The sequence below is a fragment of the Ranitomeya variabilis genome, chromosome 1 (genome assembly GCF_051348905.1).
Source record: "Ranitomeya variabilis isolate aRanVar5 chromosome 1, aRanVar5.hap1, whole genome shotgun sequence".
Taxonomy (NCBI): domain Eukaryota; kingdom Metazoa; phylum Chordata; class Amphibia; order Anura; family Dendrobatidae; genus Ranitomeya; species Ranitomeya variabilis.
In genome coordinates, this window is record NC_135232.1 from 558,986,266 (window position 1) to 559,013,184 (window position 26,919).

The following is a 26,919-nucleotide window of genomic DNA, read 5'->3' on the forward strand; positions in this document are numbered from 1 at the left end:
TTAAATTAGGCACATGACAAGACAACATAGAGTTCTCACCAGGCTTTGCCAGAGTTGGACCAGCCGCTGTGGACACCGTTACTGGTGTAATAGACGATGATGTGACAGCCTTTCCTGGATGGGAATGCTGTGCTCTGTGGTGATTAAGTGTAATACCAGTATTGGTGATGTCCTCAGGTTCTTATTTTTTGTGGGGGGTTTTAGGTGGGTCTCCTGTATAATCATCATAGTCTTCATTACCTGGAGTTTCTGGCACCTCAATTGAGAGCCGTTGTTGTAGACTACGAGCCCTGCTCAAAATATGAGCCGACCGAGACAACTTTTTCTTAGTTATATAAACCTAAAAAAGACCCACTGGGTTGCAGAGTGAGAAAGCAGATATAAGCAAATATTCGCAACCAAGCAGAAGAGGTATCAAAAAGCAGATAATTTTATTAAAGTATCAAATACACAGCAATGCAATAATTACATATGGACAAAAACGGTGAAAGGGAAGGCGTGCCAACAACAACTCCAGCAAAAAAAGATGTTAATAGCTGGAAAAAGACACAGCAAATACAGGCTTCCTGGTTACACAACCACGCTGGGAAATGCCCATAAATAAGAATGGTAACGGACAGTGGTATTACACAGTCAATAAAAACTCCAAAAAGATAAGATGATAGAAAAAGTTAGAATAACTAATACATCCATGGAGTGGATACATCGGAAATGACGTGAAACCACATATAAAATGTCAAATATCCATATCACTGCGCTCAATCAGAGCAGGGCATGAAGATATACCTAACGCCGGCGCCTCCAAGTCCTAGGGAGAATGTGTGCATGCTGTAGATGTTACAAAAACATTACCTTGGGACATGGTGGAAACCGGGCAACAGTGTGGTGTGAGCAGGAGGGAGCCTCGACGTACGTTTCGCCGTTGCGGGCTTCCGTCAGGACTGCCATGTCCCAAGGTAATGTTTTTGTAACATCTACAGCATGCACACATTCTCCCTAGGACTTGGAGGCGCCGGCGTTAGGTATATCTTCATGCCCTGCTCTGATTGAGCGCAGTGATATGGATATTTGACATTTTATATGTGGTTTCACGTCATTTCCGATGTATCCACTCCATGGATGTACTAGTTATTCTAACTTTTTCTATCATCTTATCTTTTTGGAGTTTTTATTGACTGTGTAATACCACTGTCCGTTACCATTCTTATTTATGGGCATTTCCCAGCGTGGTTGTGTAACCAGGAAGCCTGTATTTGCTGTGTCTTTTTCCAGCTATTAATTAACATCTTTTTTTGCTGGAGTTGTTGTTGGCACGCCTTCCCTTTCACCGTTTTTGTCCATATGTAATTATTGCATTGCTGTGTATTTGATACTTTAATAAAATTATCTGTTTTTTGATACCTCTTCTGCTTGGTTGTGAATATTTGCATATATCTGCTTTCTCACTCTGCAACCCAGTGGGTCTTTTTTAGGTTTATATGTTTTGGCTTAGAGGTATGCCCTCTGTTGGCCGAGAGGGCAGTTTTGGTCTAACTTTTTCTTAGTTGACTGCACTTGTGACTTACGACGAAGTTCCTTCTTTGCTATGGTGCTAATGTGATACATGTTAGGGAATGGACGTAAAATATATTGAGTCACCCCCCCACTAGGGTCACTTCCGTTGGGTTGGCCACATGTATAGGTATGAAAAGTTCTGATGATCGACGACGAGAGCCTACCACTCCTACCGGATTAGTTCCCAGAGTGGCGAACGTTCTAGCAGACAAAACAGTTCCCTTACCTTCAGCAGACGTCTCATCTGTGCACCGTAGTCGTGGGTTCCCAAGTCTGCCCTAAGTTTGCCTGAAACGGGATCCAATTTTGTGCAGTCCCACGTGGGCAGGTCTACCGAAATGTACAGAATGGGCTTTGATGGTTCTATGCTTAGTACGTTCTCTTGTTAGGTTGCCTCCTTGACCGTCACGTCATCATTGGAGGTGCATATTTTAAGTCGCCCTGAAGTATCCACTCTTCTTGATACGGAAGGTGTAGCAGCTTTTATGTGTTCCTTTATCATTTGTCGATGTGTTGTTCTTCCTAGTCGATATGCCGAGTCAGATACATTGCTATGCTTTGCCTGTTTTAGAGGGGTGACTGATGGACTTGTGATCTGTCCTCGTGCCTACGTGGGGTCCTCAGGGGTGATGCGTTCAGGAGGTCTTGACCTTCTAGCATGTTGCTGGTCAAAAGAGCCAGTTGGTGAGTCTTGGGCATTTCTTAACAATTCTTCCAGTTGCGATTGAATCCATTCAGGACCACAGGCCAAAGCAGCGACCTTAACACTGTTCAACAATGAGTACATGATTCACAGTCCTGATTTTCGGCAACAAAGAGTAGGCCCACCATATGCTACCCTTCCTTTTACATAACCCTTCCCCCGCAGCTACACATGTGGTCAAAATTGTTGGTACCCCTCGTTTAGTGACAGAAAAACCCACAATGGTCACAGAAATAACTTGAATCTGACAAAAGTAATAGTAAATTAAAAATCTATGAAAATGAACAAATGAAAGTCATACACTGCTTTTCAACCATGCTTCCACAAAATTAAAAAAAAAAAAATAAAACTCATGAAATAGGCCTGGACAGAAATAATGGTACCCTTAACTTAATATTTTGTTGCACAACCTTTTGAGGCAATCGCTGCAATCAAACAATTCCTGTAACTGTTGTGGTGCAGTGACCAATGTTATAGCCAGGGGGCGCTGTGTGTGCGCTTCAAGATGCGCTTGGAGGCATAATGGTGATGAGAGAAAGTCCGGCAGGATTATAAATGGCCGGTATGTGTGTCGCAGAGGAGGTCACTCTGCGCTGTCAGTCTGAAGTTAAGTTGGTGTGCTGGGACCTGTAGTCCCACGTGTAATTGTGTAGTTCTAATGGGAGATTGGCAGGGCTAGTTATGAGAGATGGGAGGGTCAGACTAGCCACACACACCCACACTCCCACCCAGGGGAGTGGTTACAGGTATGTAATGTGACCAGGGTGTGGGTCACATGTTCCGGTGTGGTTCCTGTGTATGGATCCGTTTAGTTCCTGTGCAAGGTCCTGGATGGTCGGTGTTGGAAGCTCCTGTGAGTGGAGTCTTCCTGGAAGCACCTGAGACCGTGGACTTAGTGGACGAGGTGTTGGATTGTCTTGGGTTGGACTGGAGTCCTGCAAGCACCTGGTAAGATCATGGACTGATGGCCTGTGTGTTGAAAGTGCCTGTGACTGGACTTCCTGAAAGCACATGGAGAGGCTGCAACTACAGAACCTGTGACGGCTTCTGTATTGGGGAGGCTACAGTTCCTACTGTGGGTCTGGACTATCTGAGGTGCCCTGGTCACAAGGACGGTGATCCCAGTGAGGCAGCTTTCCCCTGTGAACCAGCACTGGCAGGAGTCAGTATATGGAGCCGGAGCTCCTGTAAGGTAACTCCAGGTAACAAGGGGTTACGGGCAGACACGGATCTGCCATTGGAACAGACTATCGATGGTTAATGTGTTCCGTTGATGTAAATAATGAACTGTTTGTGTTATTGTTTATGATGTTCAATAAACCAGAATAGACTGTTTAACCCCTTCGTGCCATGCGCCGTACTAGTACGGCGCTGCCGGCACTGCATTAGTGCCAGCCGCAGTACTAGTACGGCGCATCGATCACCGCGGTCTCGCGCTGAGCGCCGCGGTGATCGGGTGCGGGTGTCAGCTATATATGACAGCTGACACCCCGCAGCAATGCCCACGATCGGCGCCGTCGCCAATCGCGGGCATGTAACCCCTCTGATGCCGCTGTCAATAGTGACAGCGGCATAGAGGGGGATCGCGCAGGGACGGGGGCTCCCTGCGCTCTCCCACCGGAGAAACGCGATGAGATCGCGCTGCTCCGGTGACCTGGAAGGAGTCCCCGGATCCAAGATGGCCGCGGGACTCCTTCCGGGTCATGAGATGACCCTGCTTGCCGGCGTCTGCTGAGAATTCCTCATAGCAGGCGCCGGCAAGCCTCTGCAATGTGCCTGTCACATCGGTGATCTGACAGAGTGCTGTGCACACTGTCAGATCACCGATCTGTGATGTCCCCCCCTGGGACAAAGTAAAAAAGTAAAAAAAAAAAAATTTCCACATGTGTAAAAAAAAAAAAAAAATTCCTAAATAAAGAAAAAAATATATATATATTCCCATAAATACATTTCTTTATCTAAATAAAAAAAAAAACACACAATAAAAGTACACATATTTAGTATCGCCGCGTCCGTAACGACCCCACCTATAAAACTATATCACTAGTTAACCCCTTCAGTGAACACCGTAAAAAAAAAAAAAAAAACGAGGCAAAAAACAACGCTTTATTCTCATACCGCCAAACAAAAAGTGGAATAACACGCGATCAAAAAGACGGATATAAATAACTATGGTACCGCTGAAAACGTCATCTTGTCCCGCAAAAAAAAAGCCGCCATACAGCATCATCAGCAGAAAAATAAAAAAGTTATAGTCCTCAGAATAAAGCGATGCAAAAACAATTATTTTTTTATATAAAATAGTTTTTATTGTGTAAAAGCGCCAAAACATAAAAAAATTACATAAATGAGGTATCGCTGTAATTGTACTGACCCGAAGAATAAAACTGCTTTATCCTTTTTACCAAACGCGGAACGGTATAAACGCCCACCCTAAAAGAATTTCAGGAATTGCTGGTTTTTGTTCATTCCGCCTCCCAAAAATCGGAATAAAAAGCGATCAAAGAATGTCATGTACCCGAAAATAGTACCAGTAAAAACGTCAACTCGTCCTGCAAAAAACAAGATCTCACATGACTCTGTGGACCAAAATATGGAAAAATTATAGCTCTCAAAATGTGGTGATGCAAAAACTATTTTTTGCAATAAAAAGCGTCTTTTAGTGTGTGATGGCTGCCAACCATAAAAATCCGCTAAAAAACGCTATAAAAGTAAATCAAATCCCCCTTCATCACCCCCTTAGTTAGGGAAAAATAATAAAATAAAAAAATATATATTTATTTCCCTTTTCCCGTTAGGCTACTTTCACACTAGCGTCGGTACGGGGCCGTCGCGCTGCGTTGGCCCGACATACCGACGCATACTGTGCAAGCGCCGCACAACGGGGACAGCGGATGCTGTTTTTCCACGCATCCGCTGCCCCATTGTGAGGTGCGGGGAGGTGGGGGCGGAGTTCCAGCCGCGCATGCGCGGTCGGAAATGGTGGACCGTCGACACAAAAAAAGTTACATGTAACGTTTTTTGCTGCCGGCGGTCCGCCACAACACGACGCAACCGTCGCACGACGCTTGCGACGTGTGTCAATACGTCGCTAATGTTAGTCTATGGGGAAAAAACGCATCCTGCAGATGACTTTGCAGGATGCGTTTTTTCGCTAAAACGACGCATTGCGACGTATGCAAAAAAACGCTAGTGTGAAAGTAGCGCTAGGGTTAGGACTAGGGTTAGGGCTAGGGTTAGGGTTGGGGCTAGGGCTAGGGTTAGGGCTGGGGTTAGGGTTTCAGTTAGAATTGGGGAGTTTTCACTGTTTAGGCACATCAGGGGCTCTCCAAACGCGACATGGCGTCCGATCTCAACGCGTTTGTTTGCGTTAAAAACGCATGCGTTTTTATAGAAAAAAACCAGAACACACACTGAAAAGTCACCCACCACCATCAAGGTGATAAAGGGATCCAAACCCTAACCCTACCCCTAAACTCACCCCTAACCGTTTAATGAACATTTTCTGACAGTCATAGTGCCACGTATTTCAGTGCCACGTCTTTCAGTGCCACGTCTTTCAGTGCCACGTCTTTCAGTGCCACGATATTTCAGTGCCACGATATTTCAGTGCCACGAATTTAAGTGCCACGATATTTCAGTGAAATACGTGGCACTGAAATATCGTGGCATTTACGTGAAATACATGGCACTTATATACGTGGCACTTATATACGTGGCACTTATATACTGGCACTTATATACGTGGCACTTAAATACGTGGCACTTAAATACGTGGCCACTGAAATATCGTGGCATTTACGTGAAATACGTGGCACTTATATGCGTGGCACTTATATACATGGCACTTATATACGTGGCCACTGAAATATCGTGGCACTTATATACGTATATACGTATATAAACGTATTTCAGTACCACGTATTTCAGTGCCACGTATTTCAGTGCCACGTATTTCAGGTTAGGGTTAGGGGTAGGGTTAGGGGTAGGGTTAGGGTTTTTTGTTTTTTTCTTGTTTTCTTGTGTTTTTCTATAAAAACGCATGCGTATAAAAAACGCATGCGTTTTACCGCGTTTACATGCGTTTTTTCACACATGCGTTTTTTAAAAAAACGCATGCAGATAAAAACGCAAGTGTGAAACCAGCCTTACCCTTGGGAAAATAAAAACATGGGGGCTAAAATATAATTTTCGTGGAAAAAAATATATTTTTTATTTTCGCGGCTCTGCGTTATAAACTGTAGTGAAGCACTTGGGGGTTCAAAGTTCTCACAACACATCTAGATAAGTTCCGTGGGGGGTCTAGTTTCCAATATGGGGTCACTTGTGGGGGGTTTCTACTGTTTAGGTACATCAGGGGCTCTGCAAATGCAACATGACACCTGCAGACCAATCCATCTAAGTCTGCATTTCAAACGGCGCTCCTTCCCTTCCGAGCTCTGCCGTGCGCCCAAACAGTGGTTCCCCCCAATGTATGGGGTATCAGCGTACTCAGGACAAATTGGACAATAACTTTTGTGGTCCAATTTCTCCTGTTACCCTTGGGGAAAAAAAAATTGCGGGCTAAAACATTTTGTGGAAAGAAAAAATGATTTTTTAATTTTCACAGCGCTACATTCTAAACTTTAGTGAAACAACTGGGGGTTAAAAGTGCTCACCACACATCTAAATAAGTTCCTTAGGGGGTCTTCTTTCCAAAATGGTGTCACTTGTGGGGGTTTCCACTGTTTAGGCACGTCAGGGGCTCTCCAAACACGACATGGGTTCCGATCTCAATTCCAGCCAATTTTGCATTGAAAAGTCAAATGGCGCTCCTTCCCTTCCGAGCTCTGCCATGCGCCCAAACAGTGGTTTATCCCCATATATGAAGTATCAACGTACTCAGGACAAATTGCACAACAACTTTTGGGGTCCAATTTATCCTGCTACCCTTGGGAAAATAAAAAATTTGGGGCAAAAAGATAATTTTTTGTGAAAATTAATATTAATTTTTTTTACGGCTCTACATTATAAACTTCTGTGAAGCACTTGGAGGTTCAAAGTGCTCACCACACATCTAGATTAGTTCCTTAGAGGGTCTACTTTCCAAAATGGTGTCACTTGTGGGGGTTTCCACTGTTTAGGCACGTCAGGGGCTCTCCAAACACGACATGGGTTCCGATCTCAATTCCAGCCAATTTTGCATTGAAAAGTCAAATGGCGCTCCTTCCCTTCCGAGCTCTGCCATGTGCCCAAACAGTGGTTTATCCCCATATATGAAGTATCAGCGTACTCAGGGCAAATTGCACAACAACTTTTGGGGTCCAATTTATCCTGCTACCCTTGGGAAAATAAAAAATTTGGGGCAAAAAGATCATTTTTTGTGAAAATTAATATTAATTTTTTTTACGGCTCTACATTATAAACTTCTGTGAAGCACTTGGAGGTTCAAAGTGCTCACCACACATCTAGATTAGTTCCTTAGAGGGTCTACTTTCCAAAATGGTGTCACTTGTGGGGGTTTCCACTGTTTAGGGACGTCAGGGGCTCTCCAAACACGACATGGGTTCCGATCTCAATTCCAGCCAATTTTGCATTGAAAAGTCAAATGGCGCTCCTTCCCTTCCGAGCTCTGCCATGTGCCCAATCAATGGTTTACCCCAACATGTGGGGTATCGGCGTACTCGGGACAAATTGTACAACAACTTTTTTGGTCCAATTTCTCCAGTTACCCTTGGTAAAATAAAACAAATTGGATCTGAAGTAAAAATTTTGTGAAAAAAAAGTTAAATGTTCAATTTTTTTTAAACATTCCAAAAATTCCTGTGAAGCACCTGAAGGGTTAATAAACTTTTTGAATGTGGTTTTGAGTACCTTGAGGGGTGCAGTTTTTAGAATGGTGTCACTTTTGGGCATTTTCTGTCATATAGACCCCTCAAAGTCACTTCAAGTGTGAGGTGGTCCGTAAAAAAAATGGTTTTGCAAATTTTGTTGCAAAAATGAGAAATCGCTGGTCAACTTTTAACCCTTATAACTCCCTAACAAAAAAAAATTATGTTTCCAAAATTGTGCTGATGTAAAGCAGGCATGTGGGAAATGTTGTTTATTAACTATATTATGTGATATAACTCTCTAATTTAAGGGCATAAATACGAAAAATTTGAAAATTGCTATATTTTCATAATTTTCAACAAATTTCTGTTTTTTTCACAAATAAATGCAAGTCATATCGAAGAAGTTTTACCACTATCATAAAGTACAATATGTCACGAGAAAACAATCTCAGAATCACCAGGATCCGTTGAAGCGTTTCAGAGTTATGACCTCATAAATTGACAGTGGTCAGAATTGTAAAAATTGGCCGTGTCACTTAGGTGAAAACAGGCTTTGGGGTGAAGGGGTTAAGTGGAGAAATCGTGCCTGAGTGCTTAAATCCCATGCCAAGCGAGTGTCCCCCAACACACTCAGGTAGCGTATCACCACACTGTCAATAAGACTTCTGCACCTCTCGACAGCTCCAGTTGTCTCGTGTTTGAAGGTTGCCTTTTCCAGACTGCTTGTTTCAGCTTTTTACAAAGATGCTCAAAAGGATTTAGGTCAGTTCTCATAGAAGGCCACTTCAGAATAGGTCATTGTTTTCCTCTTAGCCATTCTTGGGTGTTTTTAGCTGTGTGTTTTGGGTCATTATCCTGTTGCAAGACCCATGACCTGCGACTGAGACCAAGCCTTCTGACACTAGGCAGCACATTTCTCTCTAGAATCCCTTGATAGTCTTGAGATTTCATTGTACCCTGCACAGATTCTAGACACCCTGTGCCAGATGCAACAAAGCAGCCCCAGAACATAACAAAGCCTCCTCCATGTTTCACAGTAGGGACAGTGTTCTTTTCTTGATATGCTTCATTTTTCCGTCTGTGAACATAGAGCAGATGTGCCTTGCCAAAACGTTCCATTTTTGTCTCATCTGTCCATAGGACATTCTCCCAGAATCTTTGTGGCTTGTCAACATGAAGTTTGGCAAATTCCAGTCTGTATATTTGTATGATTTTTTTTTCCAGCAATGGTGTCCTCCTTGGTCGTCTCCTATGTAGTCCACTTTTAGCTAGGAAAACGACGGATGGTGTGATCTGACACTGATTTTCCTTGAGCTTGAAGTTCCCCTTCAATCTGTTTAGAAGTTTTTCTGGGCTCTTTTGTTACCATTCGTATTATCCGTCTCTTTGATTTGTCATCAATTTTCCTCCTGCGGCCTCGTCCAGGGAGGTTGGCTACAGTCCCATGGATCTTAAATTTCTGAATTATATGTGCAACTGTAGTCACAGGAACTTCAAGCTGCTTGGAGATGGTCTTATAACTTTTACCTTTAACAAGTATGTCTATAATTTTCTTTCTAATCTTCTGAGACAACTCTTTCCTTCGCTTTCTCGGGTCCATGTTGAGTGTGATTCACACCATGTCACCAAACAGCACAGTGAGTTTCTGTAGCTCTATATACAGGCCCACTCACTGATTCCAAGATTGTAGACACCCGTGATGCTAGTTAGTGGACACACCTTTATTTAACATGTCCCTTTTGTCACATTATTTCAGGGGGTACCATCATTTCTCTCAAGGCCTATTTCATGAGTTTTAATTTATTTTTTTAATTCTGTGGAACCATGGTTGAAATGCAATGTCTGACTTTTATTTTCATAGATTTTTAATTTGTTATTACTTTTGACAGATTGAAGTTATTTCTGTGACCATTGTTGGTTTTTCTGTCATTAAACGAGGGGCACCAAAAATTTTGACCGTGTGTGTATATATTACACGCAACTCTACATTACACACATGTACAGTGTAGAGCTACATTATACATATACAGAATATATATTACACACAGCCCTACATTACACACATGTACAGTGTAGAGCTACACTATACATATACAGTATATATTAGATACAACTCTACATTACACACATGTACAATGTAGATTGGAGCAGATTCCGTCAAACAGTTTGACTTTAGTAGCACCCACTTACCCACGCATAGATACCCTTGTAGAAAAGCAATTGTTCTGAGGCGTTGGGACACATAAGGGACCAGATAGCTGGAAAAAAATTAACAAAATTCAATGTGAATGGACAAAGGAGGAATTTAAATGAAATGAGTTTTTGGTGACCACCCATAATCCGTTCTTCAGACTTGTACAGTTTTACACAACAGGTGATGATTATCCTTTTCATATGCAGGTTGAAATTCAGTCACTAAAGGAAACAGCCGTGTAGGGGCATTAAAACTGGGCGAGGAATAGCCATACTCTGCTGTAAACGTGAGGTTGTGGAAGACTGTTTCATATAACACTATGAGAAGACTGAGCATAGAAACAAGACACCAGGTAATTATGCTGCATCAGCAAGGTCTTTCCCAAGCAAAGATTTCAAAGCAGACTGGGGTTTCGAGATGTGCTGTTCAAGCTCTTTTAAAGAAGCATCAAGAAATGGGAAATGTTGAGGACCGCAGACGCAGTGGTCGGCCAAGGAAACTTAGTGCAGCAGATGAAACACAAGTCATGCTTACTTCCCTTCTAAATCAGAAGATGTCAAGCAGTGCCATCAGCTTAGAACTGGCAGCAACAAGTGGGATCCAGCTACACCCATCTACTGTTCGGAGAATTCTATCCAGAAGAGGAAGAGTTGGATCCAAAAAGCCAAGCATTCGAGATGGGAACAAGTCCAAGCAAGTCGACTATTCAGAAAAACAAGAGGTATAATTGGTAGATATAAAGGAATTATATGTCGGATTGTGGATGTAGAGGGATTATATATCGGGGTGTAGATATTGTGATATTACATGTAGGTGTATAGAGGCATTATATGTGGGGGGTGTCGATATAGTGGTATTACATGTAGGTGTATAGAGGCATTATATGTGGGGTGTGTCAATATAGCGGTATTACATGTAGGTGTATAGAGGCATATGTCTGGGTGCAGATATTGCGGTATTACATGTAGGTGTATAGAGGCATTATATGTTGGGGTGTTAATACAGCGGTATCACATATTGGTATTGTGATGAACTCGCACCTCGCCACCCCACCTGTCGTCACTATTACCTCAGAAGGATCATGTAGTGTGGTCTCTGCACTTGCAACAACCAGGTCAGCTTGGTACAGTTTTACACAGACACCCACTTTCCACACGAGGCAAAGGAGGCACAGGAAGTGAGAGGATGTAGCCCATGCAGTCGCTGACGTGGCGCCACACTCGCTGACAAACCTGACAGGCTGAGCGGTCCCTTTCTCTAGCACCAGTGAAACCGAGTGCTGCTAGCCTGCTAGGATTGCCACCAGTTCCTCGTTAGATATAATCCTGAGAACAGACCGAGCTTATATCGGGCCAGAAACCAGCCCCAGTAGCATGGAAAGTTAAACCGAGAAAGCGGACATGTGGATTCATGGATCAAGATAAAAAAGAGGCCCAAGGTTAAATGTTATGTATTTAATCGCCTTAAGGGCACACTAGACAATACACTATATACACAATGGTTATACATAGGTCAAATTTGCAAATACGATTGAAGTTCAAAAGATAAGAGCAGAGGGGTCATGGTAATTATCGGTTTGATTGTTCGACCGTGTGGTCGCTTAAGGTACCGTTACACTAAGCGACTAACCAACGATCACGACCAGCGATCGTGATCGTTGGTAAGTCGTTGTGTGGTCGCTGGGGAGCTGTCACACAGACAGCTCTCTCCAGCGACCAACGATCAGGGGAAAGACTTCGGCATCGTTGAAACTGTCTTCAACGATGTCGAAGTCCCCTGCAGCACCTGGGTAACCAGGGTAAACATCGGGTTACTAAGTGCGGGGCCGCGCTTAGTAACCCGATATTTACCCTGGTTACCATTGTAAAAGTAAAAAAAAAACAGTACATACTCACCTTCTGATGTCTGTCACGTCCCCCGGCGTCCACGCGCTGCTGCAGAGAGCTTTCCCTGCACTGAATGTGTCAGCAGCGCCGGCGCCGGGTCTGCTTTACGGCTGGCGCTCACACAGTCAGTGCAGGGAAAGCTCCCTGCAGCAGCGCGTGGACGCCGGGGGACGTGACAGACATCAGAAGGTGAGTATGTACTGTTTTTTTTTTTACTTTTACAATGGTAACCAGGGTAAATATGGGGTTACTACATGCGGCCCTGCGCTTAGTAACCCGATGTTTACCCTGGTTACAAGTGAACACATCGCTGGATCGGTGTCACACACGCCGATCCAGTGATGACAGCGGGTTAGCAGCGACGAAATAAAGGTCTGGACTTCTAGCTCCGACCAGCGATATCACAGCAGGATCCAGATCGCTGCTGCGTGTCAAACACAACGAGATCGCTATCCAGGACGCTGCAACGTCACTGCAACGTCACGGATCGTTGTCGTTCTCGTTGAGTGTGACGGTACCTTTAGCCGCACGGGGCATGGGCTGCCAGCTGGTTCCTATTTCCTTCACAGCACATTACTCACTTTCTTTCGTGGCTCACACTTTCGAAGTGAACAGCAAGCATAACAGAGTGAGAGACCACATTGCCTTACACTAGTCTTTATCCCCTCTGAGTCACTCCCCTCCTGACATATGGGTTGAACCAAAATCCCCTCCCCTTGCCTCTAGCAGCTAAAAACTCCAAAACCAAAGATGGGTCATAACTCCTTAATCGACGTTCTGAGGGAGGCGATTTGAGCGCCCTGCCGAGCCCCTGCTATGATTTGGGATCAAACACCGCTTTGCTACCTGGCTCCTACTAGCCATTCTATGTATCTCCCCACCCTGGGATGTTAGAATGGATCGAGACCCTGGAAGGAGGCGACTGCTAGCTGGTAGGGGTGTGAATTTCTTCTCAGAAGTTAGAATCAAAGTGGTAACGTTTCTCCTTGTGGAGTGTGACATGTTAAGCATGCCGAGATGAGGAGACTTTTAAACTGCAATTCTCATCTGGGCATTCTCAGAAGTAGAGAAGGCTGGGCCTGTTACAGCTACACATATTGCAGGAGGATAGTTAGCTGTTATTAATAATAATCTTTATTTATATAGCGCTAACATATTCCGCAGCGCTTTACAGGTTGCACACATTATCGTCGCTGTCCCCGTTGGGGCTCACAATCTAAATTCCCTATCAGCATGTCTTTGAAATGTGGGAGGAAACCGGAGTACCCGGAGGAATCAACACAGAGAGAACATACAAACTCTTTGCAGATGTTGTCCTTAGTGGGGCTTGAACCCAGGACTCCAGTGCTGCAAGGCTGCTATGCTATCCACTGCGCCACCGTGCTGCCCTCCCATCCTTCACACCTCCCCTCTTTAGAGGGCTCTAGGGGTCAGCACTCTCCGGTGTTTCCAGCACGCCCGTCCCCAACTCCCCTCAGTGGGATAATCTATCGGCGCTGCAGTGGTCATGGCCCTTCTTGTGGCGAATGGCAAAGTGATACTGCTGGAGCTCAAGGCTCGCTCCAGCGTAGCAACCTTCCATTCGTTCCAGATACGGTGTGTGACCAGCTGAGAGGGCTGTGGTCCGTATCCAAGATGAATTTGCGTCTGTTTAGGCATGGCTGCAGATGCTTCAGGGCCCACACAATTGCCTGACATTCCTTCTCTATCGTGAAGTATTTTATGTTGGGGGTGTCAATATAGCGTTATTACATGTAGGTCTATACAAGCGTTATATGTTCGGGGTGTTGATTTAATGGTATTTAGTGTAGGTGTATTGAGGAAGTATTTGTTGGGGTGTCGATATAGCGCTATTACTTGGAGGTGTATAGAAGTATTATACAGTATGTCAGGGTGTCGACATAGTATTATATGTAGGTGTCGATATAGCGGTATTACATGTAGGTGTATAGCATATATCTTGGGGGATGTAGATATAGCGGTATTACATGTAGGTGAGTAGAGGCATTATATGTTCGGGGTGTAGATATAGCGGTATTTCATGTAGGTGTATAGAGGTATTGTCACCGTTCACAGGGAGGATACCTTTATCATCCCCACCACTCACACCAATTTGTCATGAACCGGGGTTGTTTGGTTGCCCCTGGTTCTTTCTATAGGGGATTTATCTATATCCCACTTCCTAGTTCCGGTTTGGAACTTGTAGCTCTCTGGCGCCCTCCCCCCCTTACCCTCAGGTCAGACTGGGTACTGCACCTAGGAAATGGTCCCCAGAAAGGCTGCCTTACTTTGTACTGGCTAATGGGCACACTGCAGCGGGGGCGATATAACTACTCCCACTCAGGTGGGAACAATATTTATCAATGCCGCCGTCGCTACAAAGCCTCCCAGATGCACAAGACAAATTCCGCTGCCACCAGCTCAGATTTCTTAATTATTAATGGGTCCGGAGCCAACACAGATTAGAAGCGTAATTCACTTCAGAGGACGTGACCGTACGTTATAGAGCAAGGAGAGACAGGCTAGTAATTTTAGATTTTACTCTAAAAAAAGATAGGCAGTGTTTACAGAAGTATAAAAAGATATTATAAAGAAGACAAGTATCGTATGTACAGTACAATTACAAATAAAATAGGATTAAAGTTAAAAAGAACACTTACATTTTGTTATGTCATATCATTTCATGGCTGACCGTGTGCTGTGGGGGATGAGCGAGCATATATCCAGATGCATCACACCCCTGTCAGCTAGATCCTGGACAAAAGACACGTGAAGACTGCTGCTTCACTCACTTATTTCCCAACCTAGAAACAAGACACTCCCCCCTGTGGTGACCTCACTTAGAGGCTGAATCCTCCCCTTTTTTTAGAGTGATCGCAACCATTTTTATGCCTAACTCGCTGTATGAACCTCGTATACGAAAGACACAGTGATCAGAATGTTCACCACATCGGGTAGGTTCTTTTAAGTGTAAACACGGCATAGTTACATGACCCGCTTATGGAGAAACCCACTCCTTGCACTCATTGGGTTTAGCTTCTAGCGGTTTCAGTGAGTTATAGATCTCTCTATGGACATCTGGGATATATAATCCTTATATCTCTAGCTCTGATCGGTGCCAATATATATAACCTTAAAAGAACAATAGAAGCCCATGCTTTCCGTACCAGTTTTAACCAGTACCAGGTGGGAGGGGCGAATGAGTAGTGTAGGGAGATTTGTCTGCCGCAGCACGGAGCCATATAAATTCTTGAGGGAGGGGGAAAAGAGGGGTTTAGGATTACACACACACACAGGCAGAGGGAGAAAGAGTGGCTCAGAATTCCAGCCTTGTGTTGGCAGGCAGAGGAAACTGCAGCTGAGAGCTCTGTATGTGTAAGTGAAGTAATCAGAACTTTCCTATTTCCTGACAGGTATTATATGTTAGGGTGTTGATATAGCAGTACTACTTGTAGGAGGTACAGTACAGATCAAAAGTTTGGACACACCTTCTCGTTTAAAGATTTTTCTGTATTTTCATAACTATGAAAATTGTAAATTCACACTGAAGGCATCAAAACTATGAATTAACACACAGGCACATGGCACAGGCATGTACTCCGGAGGACAGAGAATGAACTTCAATCCAATATTGCGGCCAGCATGCAGCCAGCGAGTAAGGAAAGGGTGAATCAAACACCCTAAAACCCCGCCCATATGACCCAAAACTGGTCCCGCCAAATTCAGGTGACAGGTTCCCTTTAACAAAAAAGTGAAACAACTGAAAATATGTCTTATATTCTAGGTTCTTCAAAGTAGCCACCTTTTGCTTTGATGACTGCTTTGCACACTCTTGGCATTCTCTTGATGAGTTTCAAGAAGTAGTCACTGGGAATGGTTTTCAATTCACTGGTGTGCCCTGTCAGGTTAATAAGTGGGATTTCTTGCCTTATAAATGAGGTTGGGACCATCAGTTCTGTTGTGCAGAAGTCTGGTGGATACACAGCTGATACTGTCCTACTGAATAGACTGTTAGCTGCTTTTTTCTTGCCATAATACAAATTCTAAGTAAAGAAAAACGAGTGACCATCATTACTTTAAGAAATGAAGGTCAGTCAGTCTGAAAAATTGGGCAAACTTTGAAAGTGTCCCCAAGTGCAGTGGCAAAAACCATCAAGCGCTACAAAGAAACTGGCTCACATGAGGACCGCCCCAGGAAAGGAAGACCAAGAGTCACCTCTGCTTCTGAGGATAAGTTTATCCAAGTCACCAGCCTCAGAAAACACAGGTTAACAGCAGCTCAGATTAGAGACAAGGTTAATGCCACACACAATTCTAGCAGCAGACACATCTCTACAACAACTGTTAAGAGGGGACTTTGTGCAACAGGCCTTCATGGTAAAAAAGCTGCTAGGAAACAACTGCTAAGAACAGGCAACAAGCAGAAGAGACCTGTTTGGGCTAAAGAACACAAGGAATGGACATTAGACCAGTGAAAATCTGTGCTTTGGTCTGATGAGTCCAAATTTGAGATTTTTGGTTCCAACCACCGTGTGTTAGGTGTCGAGTTCCCGCCTCTGCACAGGGGGAATCTCGAACCATCTCCGCTGCGGTCTCCCATTCTTCTCCAGCCACAATGGAGTCTGCTCAGCAGAGACGTTGGTCCCAGCGTCTTGCTCAGTCTCACTCTGTGCATAGGGTTACTGCTGCTTTTCCAGCTTCTGCCATTGAAGCCAATGCTGGGCAGCGGTGAACAGATGCTTTTGGGACTAAGTCCTGCTTTTCCCCTTCTGAGCATGCCCAGGGCAAGATCTCCCATTGGAGATCGAAGGTCACATGCTCAGATACTGCAGCAGATCCCATTGGTCCTCCAGGAAGGTCCTGAAGGTGCTCAACTTCTGTGGCAGCTTCCCATTGGTCCTTCTGGGAAGGTCCTGTACATGCTGCATCTATAAAAGGTTCGCATGACCGCACGGCCATGCGCTAGTGTACATTTGTATACGTGTGTGTTGATGAGTGCAAGTCGTTCTTAAATATCCCCTCCCTTGTGTATGACTGCTCGCGAAAGGTGGATGCTTGCTGTCTAGTGCCCGACTAAGCTGTCAACATAAAGACACACGATACAGCGTCTATTGCTGTAGCCGCCAGTGCGGCGCCGTGCGCTTATATAGCGCTTTCCTATCCCTAGTCTGGGTGGTTAGTGGTGTCCGCCAAAGCGGCACAGCATGCACTCTTGTGCTTTAAGTTATATTTTTCTGTTACTTTGACACCCCAGTTGCGGTGTCGAGCGCAAGTGGTCTGAAAGTACTCTAATCCTGTGTCTTGGGATAGAGTCCTAAGACTCCTTGCTTGCGCTCTTGGTGCGGTACCGCGGCCCTGTGACGCAACAGGGTTTGCTTCCTTCACACAGGGTGAAGATAACCCGTGTGTGTATCCACATTGTACCGCCATACAGTCCGTCATTACTCAGCAGCAGGTTCCATCTCTGCACAGTGGACCCCGGGCTGCGAACGCACCTTATACCATCTCTCTTATAATTTGGTGCTTTCCGCTAGCCCTAACACCGTGTCTTTGTGCGGCACAGAAAAGGTGAATGGATGGACTCTACATGCCTGGTTGCCACCATGAAGCATGGAGGAGGAGGTGTGATGGTGTGAGGGTGCTTTGCTGGTGACACTGTTGGGGTTTTATTTAAAATTGAAGGCATACTGAACCAGCATGGCTACCACAGCATCTTGCAGCGGCATGCTATTCCATCTGGCTTGCGTTTAGTTGGACCATCATTTATTTTTCAACAGGACAATGACCCCAAACACACCTCCAGGCTGTGTAAGGGCTATTTGACCAAGAAGGAGAGTGATGGGGTGCTACGCCAGATGACCTGGCCTCCACAGTCACCAGACCTGAACCCAATCTAGATGGTTTGGGGTGAGCTTGACCGCAGAGTGAAGGCAAAAGGGCCAACAAGTGCTAAGCATCTCTGGGAACTCCTTCAAGATTGTTAGAAGACCATTCCTGGTGACTACATCTTGAAGATCATCAAGAGAATGCCAAAAGTGTGCAAAGCAGTCATCAAAGCAAAAGGTGGCTACTTTGAAGAACCTAGAATATAAGACATATTTTCAGTTGTTTCACACTGTTTTGTTAAGTATATAATTCCACATGTGTTAATTCATAGTTTTGATGCCTTCAGTGTGAATGTACAATTTTCATAGTCATGAAAATACACATAAATCTTTAAATGAGAAGGTGTGTCCAAACTTTTGGTCTGTACTGTAGATGTAGAGGTATTAGGAGGGTGGTCTCTTCTGGTTGAGTAGATAATGTGGCCTCAGGGTGGTCCTCTCCTGCTCTAGCTTTCTGTTTCCCCCCAGGACTGGAATTTGAGCTCAATGGGTGGAACTTTCACGTCTGATGAGCGCCAGGAGTTCTGTGGTTTCTTTGATCAGATTGTGCAGGATCTGACTGCGGAGGATTGGGGTCACCCGGAGATTGGCGACGCGGTGTTGCGTTTGCGGCAGGTAAGATTCATGATTTGTTGTTGCGCGGAGATTGTTTGCCACCGTCCTTCTGTGTCTTACATGGCTTTTTTTGTGCAGGTACTGGAGTATAACGCTGCAGGGGGTAAGTGCAATCGCGGGATGATTGTCCTAGCCTCGTATCTGGAGTTGGTGGGTCCTGCGCTGCAGAAGGATGATAATATCCAGAGGGCACTGGCGGTGGGCTGGTGTGTGGAGCTGGTAGGTGTGCCCGCCCTGTGGTTCTTGCCCCGCTATACGCAGACCACTCCATCCTCATCGTCTCTTCTTTTAGCTCCAGGCTTTCTTCCTGGTTGCTGATGACATTATGGATAACTCTGTGACCCGTCGTAAGCAGCCATGCTGGTACAGGAGGGTAGGTGGTTATAGAGAGGAGGGAGATATGCTGTTACACGATGGATATGCTGATCTTACTTCTCCTGTAGGCCGGCATCGGACTGGATGCCATCAATGATTCTTTCCTACTGGAGGCCTCCATATACCGTGTCCTGAAGAAGTACTGCCGACGGCAGCCATATTACCTCAGCCTGCTAGAGCTTTTTCTGGAGGTGAGAAGGGACCTCCACTCGTCACCCCCAGATCTTGTGAGGCCCTGTACCCAGCGGCACATTCCCCTGTGCGGGAGGGGTGTTGTGCCTGTGTGTACTTACCACTGTAAGGAGGGCGATGTACCTATTGGCATGTTCCACTGTGCGGGGGTGGGGTGGGAGGGGTGCTGTGCCTGGGTGTACATACCACTGTGAGGGGAGCGATGTCCCTATTGCCACATTCCACTGTGTTGGGGTGGTTGGAGGAGAGCTGTGCTTGGGTGTACATACCACTGTGTGTGAGGCAATGTACCCAACGGCACCTTCCACTGTGCGGGGGTGGTGGGAGGGGTGCTGTGCCTGGGTGTACATACAACTGTGAGGGGGCAATGTGGCGGTGTGTGTCTGTCAGTCATGCTCTTCTGCTCGCAGGCCTCCTATAAGACGGAGCTGGTGCATGCAGTACATACCACTATGCGGGAAGCGGTGCGCTTTGCCTGACAGTCATGCCTGCTCTTCTGCTCGGAGACCTTCTATCATATGGTGCTGCGGCAGGCAGTATATACCTCTCTGCGGGGGATACTGTGCCTAGCAGTGACACTCGTGCTTCTGTTGGCAGACCCCCTATCCTACTGAGCTTGGTTAGGTACATACCACAGTGTGGAGATGGTGGTGCTGTGCCTGGCATTTGGGCTCGCTCTTTTGCTCGCAGACCTCCTTTTAAATAGAGCAGGCAGTACATACCACTGTGCAGGGGGCACTGTTCCGGGCAGTCACCCTCGCTCTTCTGGCTGTGCCTATCAGATGGAGTTATGGCAGGCGGTACATATCACTGTCCGAGGAGGGTGCGTTGTCTGTGGCAGTCACACTCGCTTTTCTGCTTGCAAACCTATTAGCCTGAGATTGGACAATTGGTACATAACAATGTGCAGGGGGTGCTGTGCATAGTAGTCACGCTCGCCCTTCTGCTCGCAGACCTCCTATTAAATAAAGCTTGGGCAAGCATACCACTGTCCAAGGGGGGGGTGTGCCTCGCCTATCATATGTTGTTTCAGTCAGTACATACCACTGTGCGGAGAGGGTGGTGCTGTGCCTGGCAGTCATGCTTGCTCTTCTGGCTGTGCCTATCAGTCGGCGTTGTGGCAGGCGCTACATATCACTGTTCGAGAAGGGGGTGCTATGTGTGGCAGTCTTGCTTGTTCTTCTTATCGCAGACCTTCTGTTAGACTGAGCTTGGGCAAGTGGTTCATAACACTGTGCAGGGGAGCATTGCCTGGCAGCCATGTTTGCTTTTTACTCACAGACCTCCTGTCAGAGCTGAGGCAGGTGGTACATACCACTGTGCGGGGAGGGGGGAACTGTGCCTGGCAGTCGCGGTCACTCTTCTGCTCACAGACCTCCTATCAGATGGAGCTGGGTCAGGCAGTACATACCACTGTGCAGGCAGGGAGGGGCACTGTGACTGACTGTCACGCTTGCTTTTCTGCTCACAGGCTTCCTGTCTGACAAAGCTGGGGCAGGCAGTACATACCACTGTGTTACGGCCGCTGTGCCTTGCAGTCGTGCTCGCTCTTCTGCTTGCACACCTCCTATCAGATGAAGCTGGGGCAGGCGGTACATGCTACTGTGCGTAGGGCGCTTTGCCTTGCAGTCATGCTCTCTCTTCTTTTCTCAGACCTTCTATCCGACGGAGCTAGGGCAGACGTTACATACTACTGGGCGGGAAAGGACGAGGCGCTGTGCCTGGCAGTCACTCTCTCTTCTCACAGACCCCTTATCAGATGGAACTTGAGTAGGCTTTACATACCACTGTGCTGGGCGGGGGGGCACTGTGCCTGGCAGTCACCCTAGCTCTACTGCTTCCAGACCTCCTATCAGACAGAGCTTGAGCAGGTGGTACATACCTGTGGAGATATGGGTTGGCGGACGCCCAGGTCCGCTAGCCGAAACCGCATGGATCAGGAATCGTCCCGACGAATGCCTACTCTCCCTTTAACGTGGGCATAACGCTACTCAGACAACACAGGGTGAGGGTAAAACAGTGTGGCAATGCTTTATTGAATCACAAAACAGGCAGGTTAACACGTAGAACAGTCCCAACAACATACTCCCAAGAAGTTGCACATTAGTCTCAGTCTTTTGCTGACTCGCCGGGCTAATGGCAGCTGTTACTTCAGAGCTCCCAGTGTCGACTACCCCACCTGTGGCATGTACACAGAGAGGAGGTAACAACAAGCGTAGGAAGATGACTGTCCATTGAGGTACCAGGCCAGTTGACCTGAGGGTCACAACTTGGCTTCATCTTCCAGGGTCGGCTACCCCACATGTGACACACAACACACAGAGAGGAGGTAATGACAAGCTTAGGAAGATGACAGTCCATTCAGTTACAAGGCCAGTTGACCGGAGGGTCACAACCAGGCTTCTCCGAACATCTCCTTGCAGCAAGGCGACCGACGGTGGGTCCCAATCCTGGCTTTCTCCATACATATCCATGGTTCAGTGATGGTCAATAGACAAAATCTATATTCGAACCGGGCCCGAGGGCCCCTAGGTTGGTTCCTGTAGAATGATATATTCCTCATGATGGAGCCATGATATATTGACTGCTGTCCTGTCTCTGGTCCTTTGGATGTTTTGATGTCTTTGCTGAATCTGTGTCTCTCTATCACTATACAGAGACATGTAACCTATATTTATACTTAACATGTGTCCTTCATTCAGTATTGACATAAAGGGTAAGAATGGAAATGAGATCAAGTAGAATTACTTGATTATTTAATCTGTCAGCAGTTTTTCCTCCTCTGTTTTTGACATCAACAAACTATCTGGCCTACCGATGCATAATTAGCATATCGGTAACCTCACTAGTCATCAAGGATACGAGCACACTATGTTATATCAAATATCATCTTACAAGTCAATATTACAGGCTTACACAAACAAAAGTCTGTTTTCTTGACCAACACAAATTCAAAACCAACATACTGTCATGGGTTGCAAAGGGAAAACAGGAGATGAGGAACCAAGGCCCCTGAACTGCCCTTAAGACTAGGGGTGGGCTGTCGTTCCTTAACTTGGGGGTACCCTTGATGGTAGGGAGGCTCAAGTCACTGACCTGTCCCTATCTCCTGTCCAGCCCTGAGCTAAACCCCCAACCCCCACCCCAGGAGGTGAACAGTAATGGAAACCGCAGATAAAGAACAACAGGGAATAAAGTACACTGCACCATAAAGCAAACTATCAAGATGACACAATATGAGTGTGAGGGGAACACAATACCAATAGGAAAATGAACAAACAACAAAGTATACTTCACCAAACTCCTAAATAAAGACTTGAGTATCAACAGCTACTCCAACACAGGACCGGAATGCAAGAGACACACAAATGCTATAGTTGGCGTCCAGGAATGTTCTGAACCATACTAAAAGGGAAAATGAGTTCCTAGCCGCCTCAGCCACTAATCAAAAAGTTAACTCCTGCCAAGCTGAACATCAGTGAACAAACCACCGCCAACTCCCAAACTCAGGTTGAGCAACAGGAAGGTCTAAGACTGCACAACAGACTCCCCAGTGTGTACAGAGTCTGAAGCCGGAATAACAGTACCCCGCCCTTTACAAGGGACCCCAGGGCCCTCAGGACGCCGCAGACCTGGTTTATCAGGGTGACGACAATCAAAACCAGCGACTAGTCAATCAGCATGGATATCTGTCGCAGGCACCCAGGTCCTGTCCACTGGACCATAGCCTCACTAGATATTGTAGCGAACGACGAATGATACGTTATTGTTAAATCCTGGATACCACAAACTCTAAAGAGCCATCCACCAAGACTGGCAGGGGAGGAGTGGGAGTAAAGTCCCCCAAACCCACAAACTTCTTCAGAAGAGACTTATGAAAAACATTATGAATCCTGTACACGGCAGGTAAGTCCAATTGGAAGGCCAGTGGGTTGATGACGGCCGAGATTCTGAATGGACCGATAAAGCGGGGACCCAACTTAAGTGATGGTAACTTGAGTTTGATGTTGCTAGTGGATAACCACACCAAATTATCCACATTCAGGTCCAAACCAGGCACACGTCTACAGTCAGCCACACGCTTATACCTAGAACCCATACTAAGTAAATGCTGCTTATCTTTCCTCCATGTAGATGATAATGACGCACCCACCTGATCCTCCTCAGTAACCCCAGAAGAATACCCTTGATGAAGAGTACTGAACTGAGGATGTTGGCCATAAACACAGAAAAATGGGGACTCCTCATAGGACTCGTAATAATGTTTATTAATTGCAAACTCTGTAAGAGGAAGGAAAGTCAACCACTCCTCCTGATTGTCAGAGACAAAGCAGCGCAAATACTGTTCTTGATTTTTATTCATGCGCTCTGCTTGTCCATTTAACTGAGGATGGAAAGCCGACGAGTGAGACAACTTAATCCCCAAGCGCGAACCGAAAACTCTCCAGAAATTAGCAGCAAACTGGGTACAAAGCCGATGAGTGAGACAACTTAATCCCCAAGCACGAACAGAAAACTCTCCAGAAATTAGCAACAAACTGGGTACCCCTATCAGACACAATGTCAGACAGAACCCCATGGAGTCTGACCACTTCACGGTGAATATCTGAGCCAGTGTCTTTGCATTAGGTAAGGATGGTAGTGCAATGAAATGTGTCATTTTAGAAAAACGGTCAACCACCTACAAAATAATTGTTACCAGCAGAGGAAGTTAGATCCTTAATAAAATCCATAGAAATATCTGTCTATAGTTTTCTAGGCACACTAAGCGGAAACAACGTACCAGAAGGACAAGAGTGCGAAGACTTGGAACGCGCACAAGTGGAACAGGCTGATACATAGGAGGCGACATCCCTCCGAATTTTGGTCCACCAAAATCGACGCAAAAGAAGCGTCAACGTGGCCTTAAACCCTGAATGACCAGCCAGGACTGAATCTTGATGCTTCCCCAACACCTTAAGATGAAGGTCCAAAGACCTGTTAACCGGAAGACCTGGCGGTACCTCCTCCTGAGCCTCAGCTATCTCAGCTTCTACCTCAGTACTGATAGCCGACACTACCACATCCTTCTGGAGGATGGGAACCGGCTCCTCACGTGATTCTCCACCAGGAAAACCTCTAGACAATGCATCACCCTTTGTGTTTTTCGAACACAAATGGTAAGTAACTAAGAAATTGAACCTGTTAAAGAACAGTGACCAGCGAGCCTGTCTCGGTGAAAGACGATTGGCTGACTCCAGATACAAGCGATTCTTGTGGTCAGTAATCACCGTTACAGGATGAGCGTCCCCCTCCAAGAAATGTCGCCATTCCTCAAAAGCCAACTTAATGGCTAGTAATTCCGTTACATATGTCAATTGCGCTCCGCTGGTGACAACTTCTTCGAGAAAAAGGGCACAGGGGTGCAATTTACCAAGAGATGTGCCTTGAGGCAACACTGCCTTCACCCCTACCTCAAAAGCATCCACCTCGACAGTGAAGGGAAGGGACACATCCGGCTGAACAAGGACGGGTGCCGAAGCGAAGCTTCTCTTCAAACAATCAAAAGCGCGCACAGCATTCTCAGACCAGTTAGTAAAGTCTGTACCCTTTTTAGTCATGTCGGTTAAAGGTTTAGCAACCACAGAAAAGTTTTTGATGAACTTCCTGCTCTAATTCTAAAAAACCTAAGAACCGCTGTAACACTTTGAGGTTATTGGGACAGTCCCAATTTAACACAGCCTGCTACTAAGCGGGATCCATCCTAAACCCCAAGGCGGAAATGATGTATCCCAGAAACGGTAATTCTTGTACAGCAAAAACACACTTTTAAAGCTTGGCGTATAGCTTGTTCTCCCTGAGCAATTGCAACACCTGTTTAACGTGCTCCGTGTGTGAATCGCGGTCAAGCGAATAAATGAGTATGTCATCCAGATAAATAATCACAAATTTACCAAAGAGGTGAGCGAATACATCATTTTTAAAATGCTGAAAAACTGCCGGTGCGTTGGATAAACCAAAAGGCATTGCTAAATTTTCGAACTGACCCTCAGGAGTATTAAAAGCTGTCTTCCACTCATTCCCCTGACGGACTCTTATGAGGTTGTATGCCCCTCTAAGGTCAAGTTTAGTAAACCACTTGGCACCCAACACCCGATTAAACAGATCCGGAATCCGTGGCATAGGATACGGATCATGAACCGTAATCTGGTTAAGCGCCCTAAAGTCCACACACGGACATAATCCACCATCTTCTTGACAAAGAAGAAACCGGCTGCCACTGGAGACGACGATGGTCTATATGACCCTTACTCAAACTCTCCGGAATGTGCTCCTTAAGGACTTGTCTCTCCGGACTGGACAGATTATACATTCTGCACTTAGGAAGTTTGGCCCCTGGATTCAACCTTTATAGTGCAATCATAGGGCCAGTATGGTGTCAACTCCTGACACCTCTTTTCAGAGAACACAGAATACTCCAGTAAAGGTTCAGGGATACTAGAAATCACAGCTGAAATACACGTTACAAGGCAGTTCACTTTGCAGAACGGGCTCCACTGGACTAAGTCCTGTGCCTTCCAGTTAATTACTGGATTGTGAGCCGACAACCATAAAAAACCCCCAAACCACCTGTGCGGGTAGTTATTTATAGCACATTGCACGTCAAATGCTCCGAATGTAAGACCTCGTTGCAGAGTTCCAAATACTGTACACACTCCTTAAAAACCCCTTGAGAGAGTGGAGACGCATAAATGGCCACAATCCGTATAGGACTAGGGAGTTTGTCAACTCTTAACCCGGATGTGCGGGCAAAATGTTTGTCAATAATATTTGCTGCAAAACCACTATCTGAGAAAACCTCAATAGAAACCACCTGTCCCCCGATTATTACCCTTGCGGGGAAAATACACTGAGACGCCATCATGGAGGATATACGTAGGCTCATGCTGGGATCCTCCAAACCCCATTGAGCCTACCAGTTTTTGGCCGGCGCATCTTTTTTCGGTACCATGGGACAAGTGTTAATATAATGTCCCTTCTTGCCGCAGAAAAAGCAAACCCCCCTTCTTTAGAGATAAAGGGCTTTTTATTCTCATGCGACATCCCAGCGATCTGCATTGGCTCTACAGAGGTCACCGGGGTTTCTTATAGATGTTTCTGCCCCCTCCCATACTGATTTGATCTCCTGATACCTTTGAAAAAAATGGCGGTCAATATGGACTACAAGTGCCATAGCAACCTCCAGAGAGGCGGGAGTCTCATATATCACCGGGGTTGCTATAGATGTTGCTGCCCCCTCCCATACTGATTTGGGGGATTTGGATGTTTCGCGCCCAGCAGTTTGCCCCCAGCAGTTCGCCCCTGGGTATATTTCGGCCCCGAACATTTCGTCCCCAGCATTTGGTCCCAGGATGTTTCACCCCCACACGTTTCTCCCCCGCACATTTCACCCCCATACATTTCGCCCCCAGCAGTTCACCCCCAGCAGTTCGCCCCTGGGTACATTTGGCCCCCGCACATTTCGCCCCCGCACATTTCGCCCCCGCACATTTCGTCCCCAGCATTCGGCCCCCAGATGTTCCGCCCCCAGCAGTTCGCCCTCGGATGTTTGTACCCTTGTGATTCATGAATTCCCGTCCGTCATCAATGTTTCGCCCCCGGTAGTTTGCCCCCGGATGTTTGTACCCTTGTGGTTCATGAATTCCTGTCCGTCATTAATGTT

At 46.0% G+C, this 26,919-nt stretch overlaps 1 protein-coding gene across 8 annotated transcripts in view; it reads left to right on the forward strand.

Moving 5' to 3' along the window:
• The window catches only part of LOC143767833 (farnesyl pyrophosphate synthase-like), a 456,633-nt gene that overhangs the window by 398,550 nt on the left and 31,164 nt on the right, over positions 1-26,919 (forward strand). For 6 of the 8 annotated variants that reach the window (XM_077256372.1, XM_077256397.1, XM_077256390.1 and 3 more), the window contains 5 exons: positions 10,471-10,985; positions 18,504-18,650; positions 18,729-18,869; positions 18,943-19,023; positions 19,094-19,216. In XM_077256372.1, the coding sequence (XP_077112487.1) occupies positions 10,584-10,985; positions 18,504-18,650; positions 18,729-18,869; positions 18,943-19,023; positions 19,094-19,216 (894 nt within the window). In that variant the 5' untranslated portion in view covers positions 10,471-10,583. Of the gene's footprint in view, positions 1-2,449; positions 3,206-10,470; positions 10,986-18,503; positions 18,651-18,728; positions 18,870-18,942; positions 19,024-19,093; positions 19,217-26,919 lie in introns of those variants that run through there. The other 2 variants (XM_077256377.1, XM_077256399.1) reach the window with 2 other exon arrangements.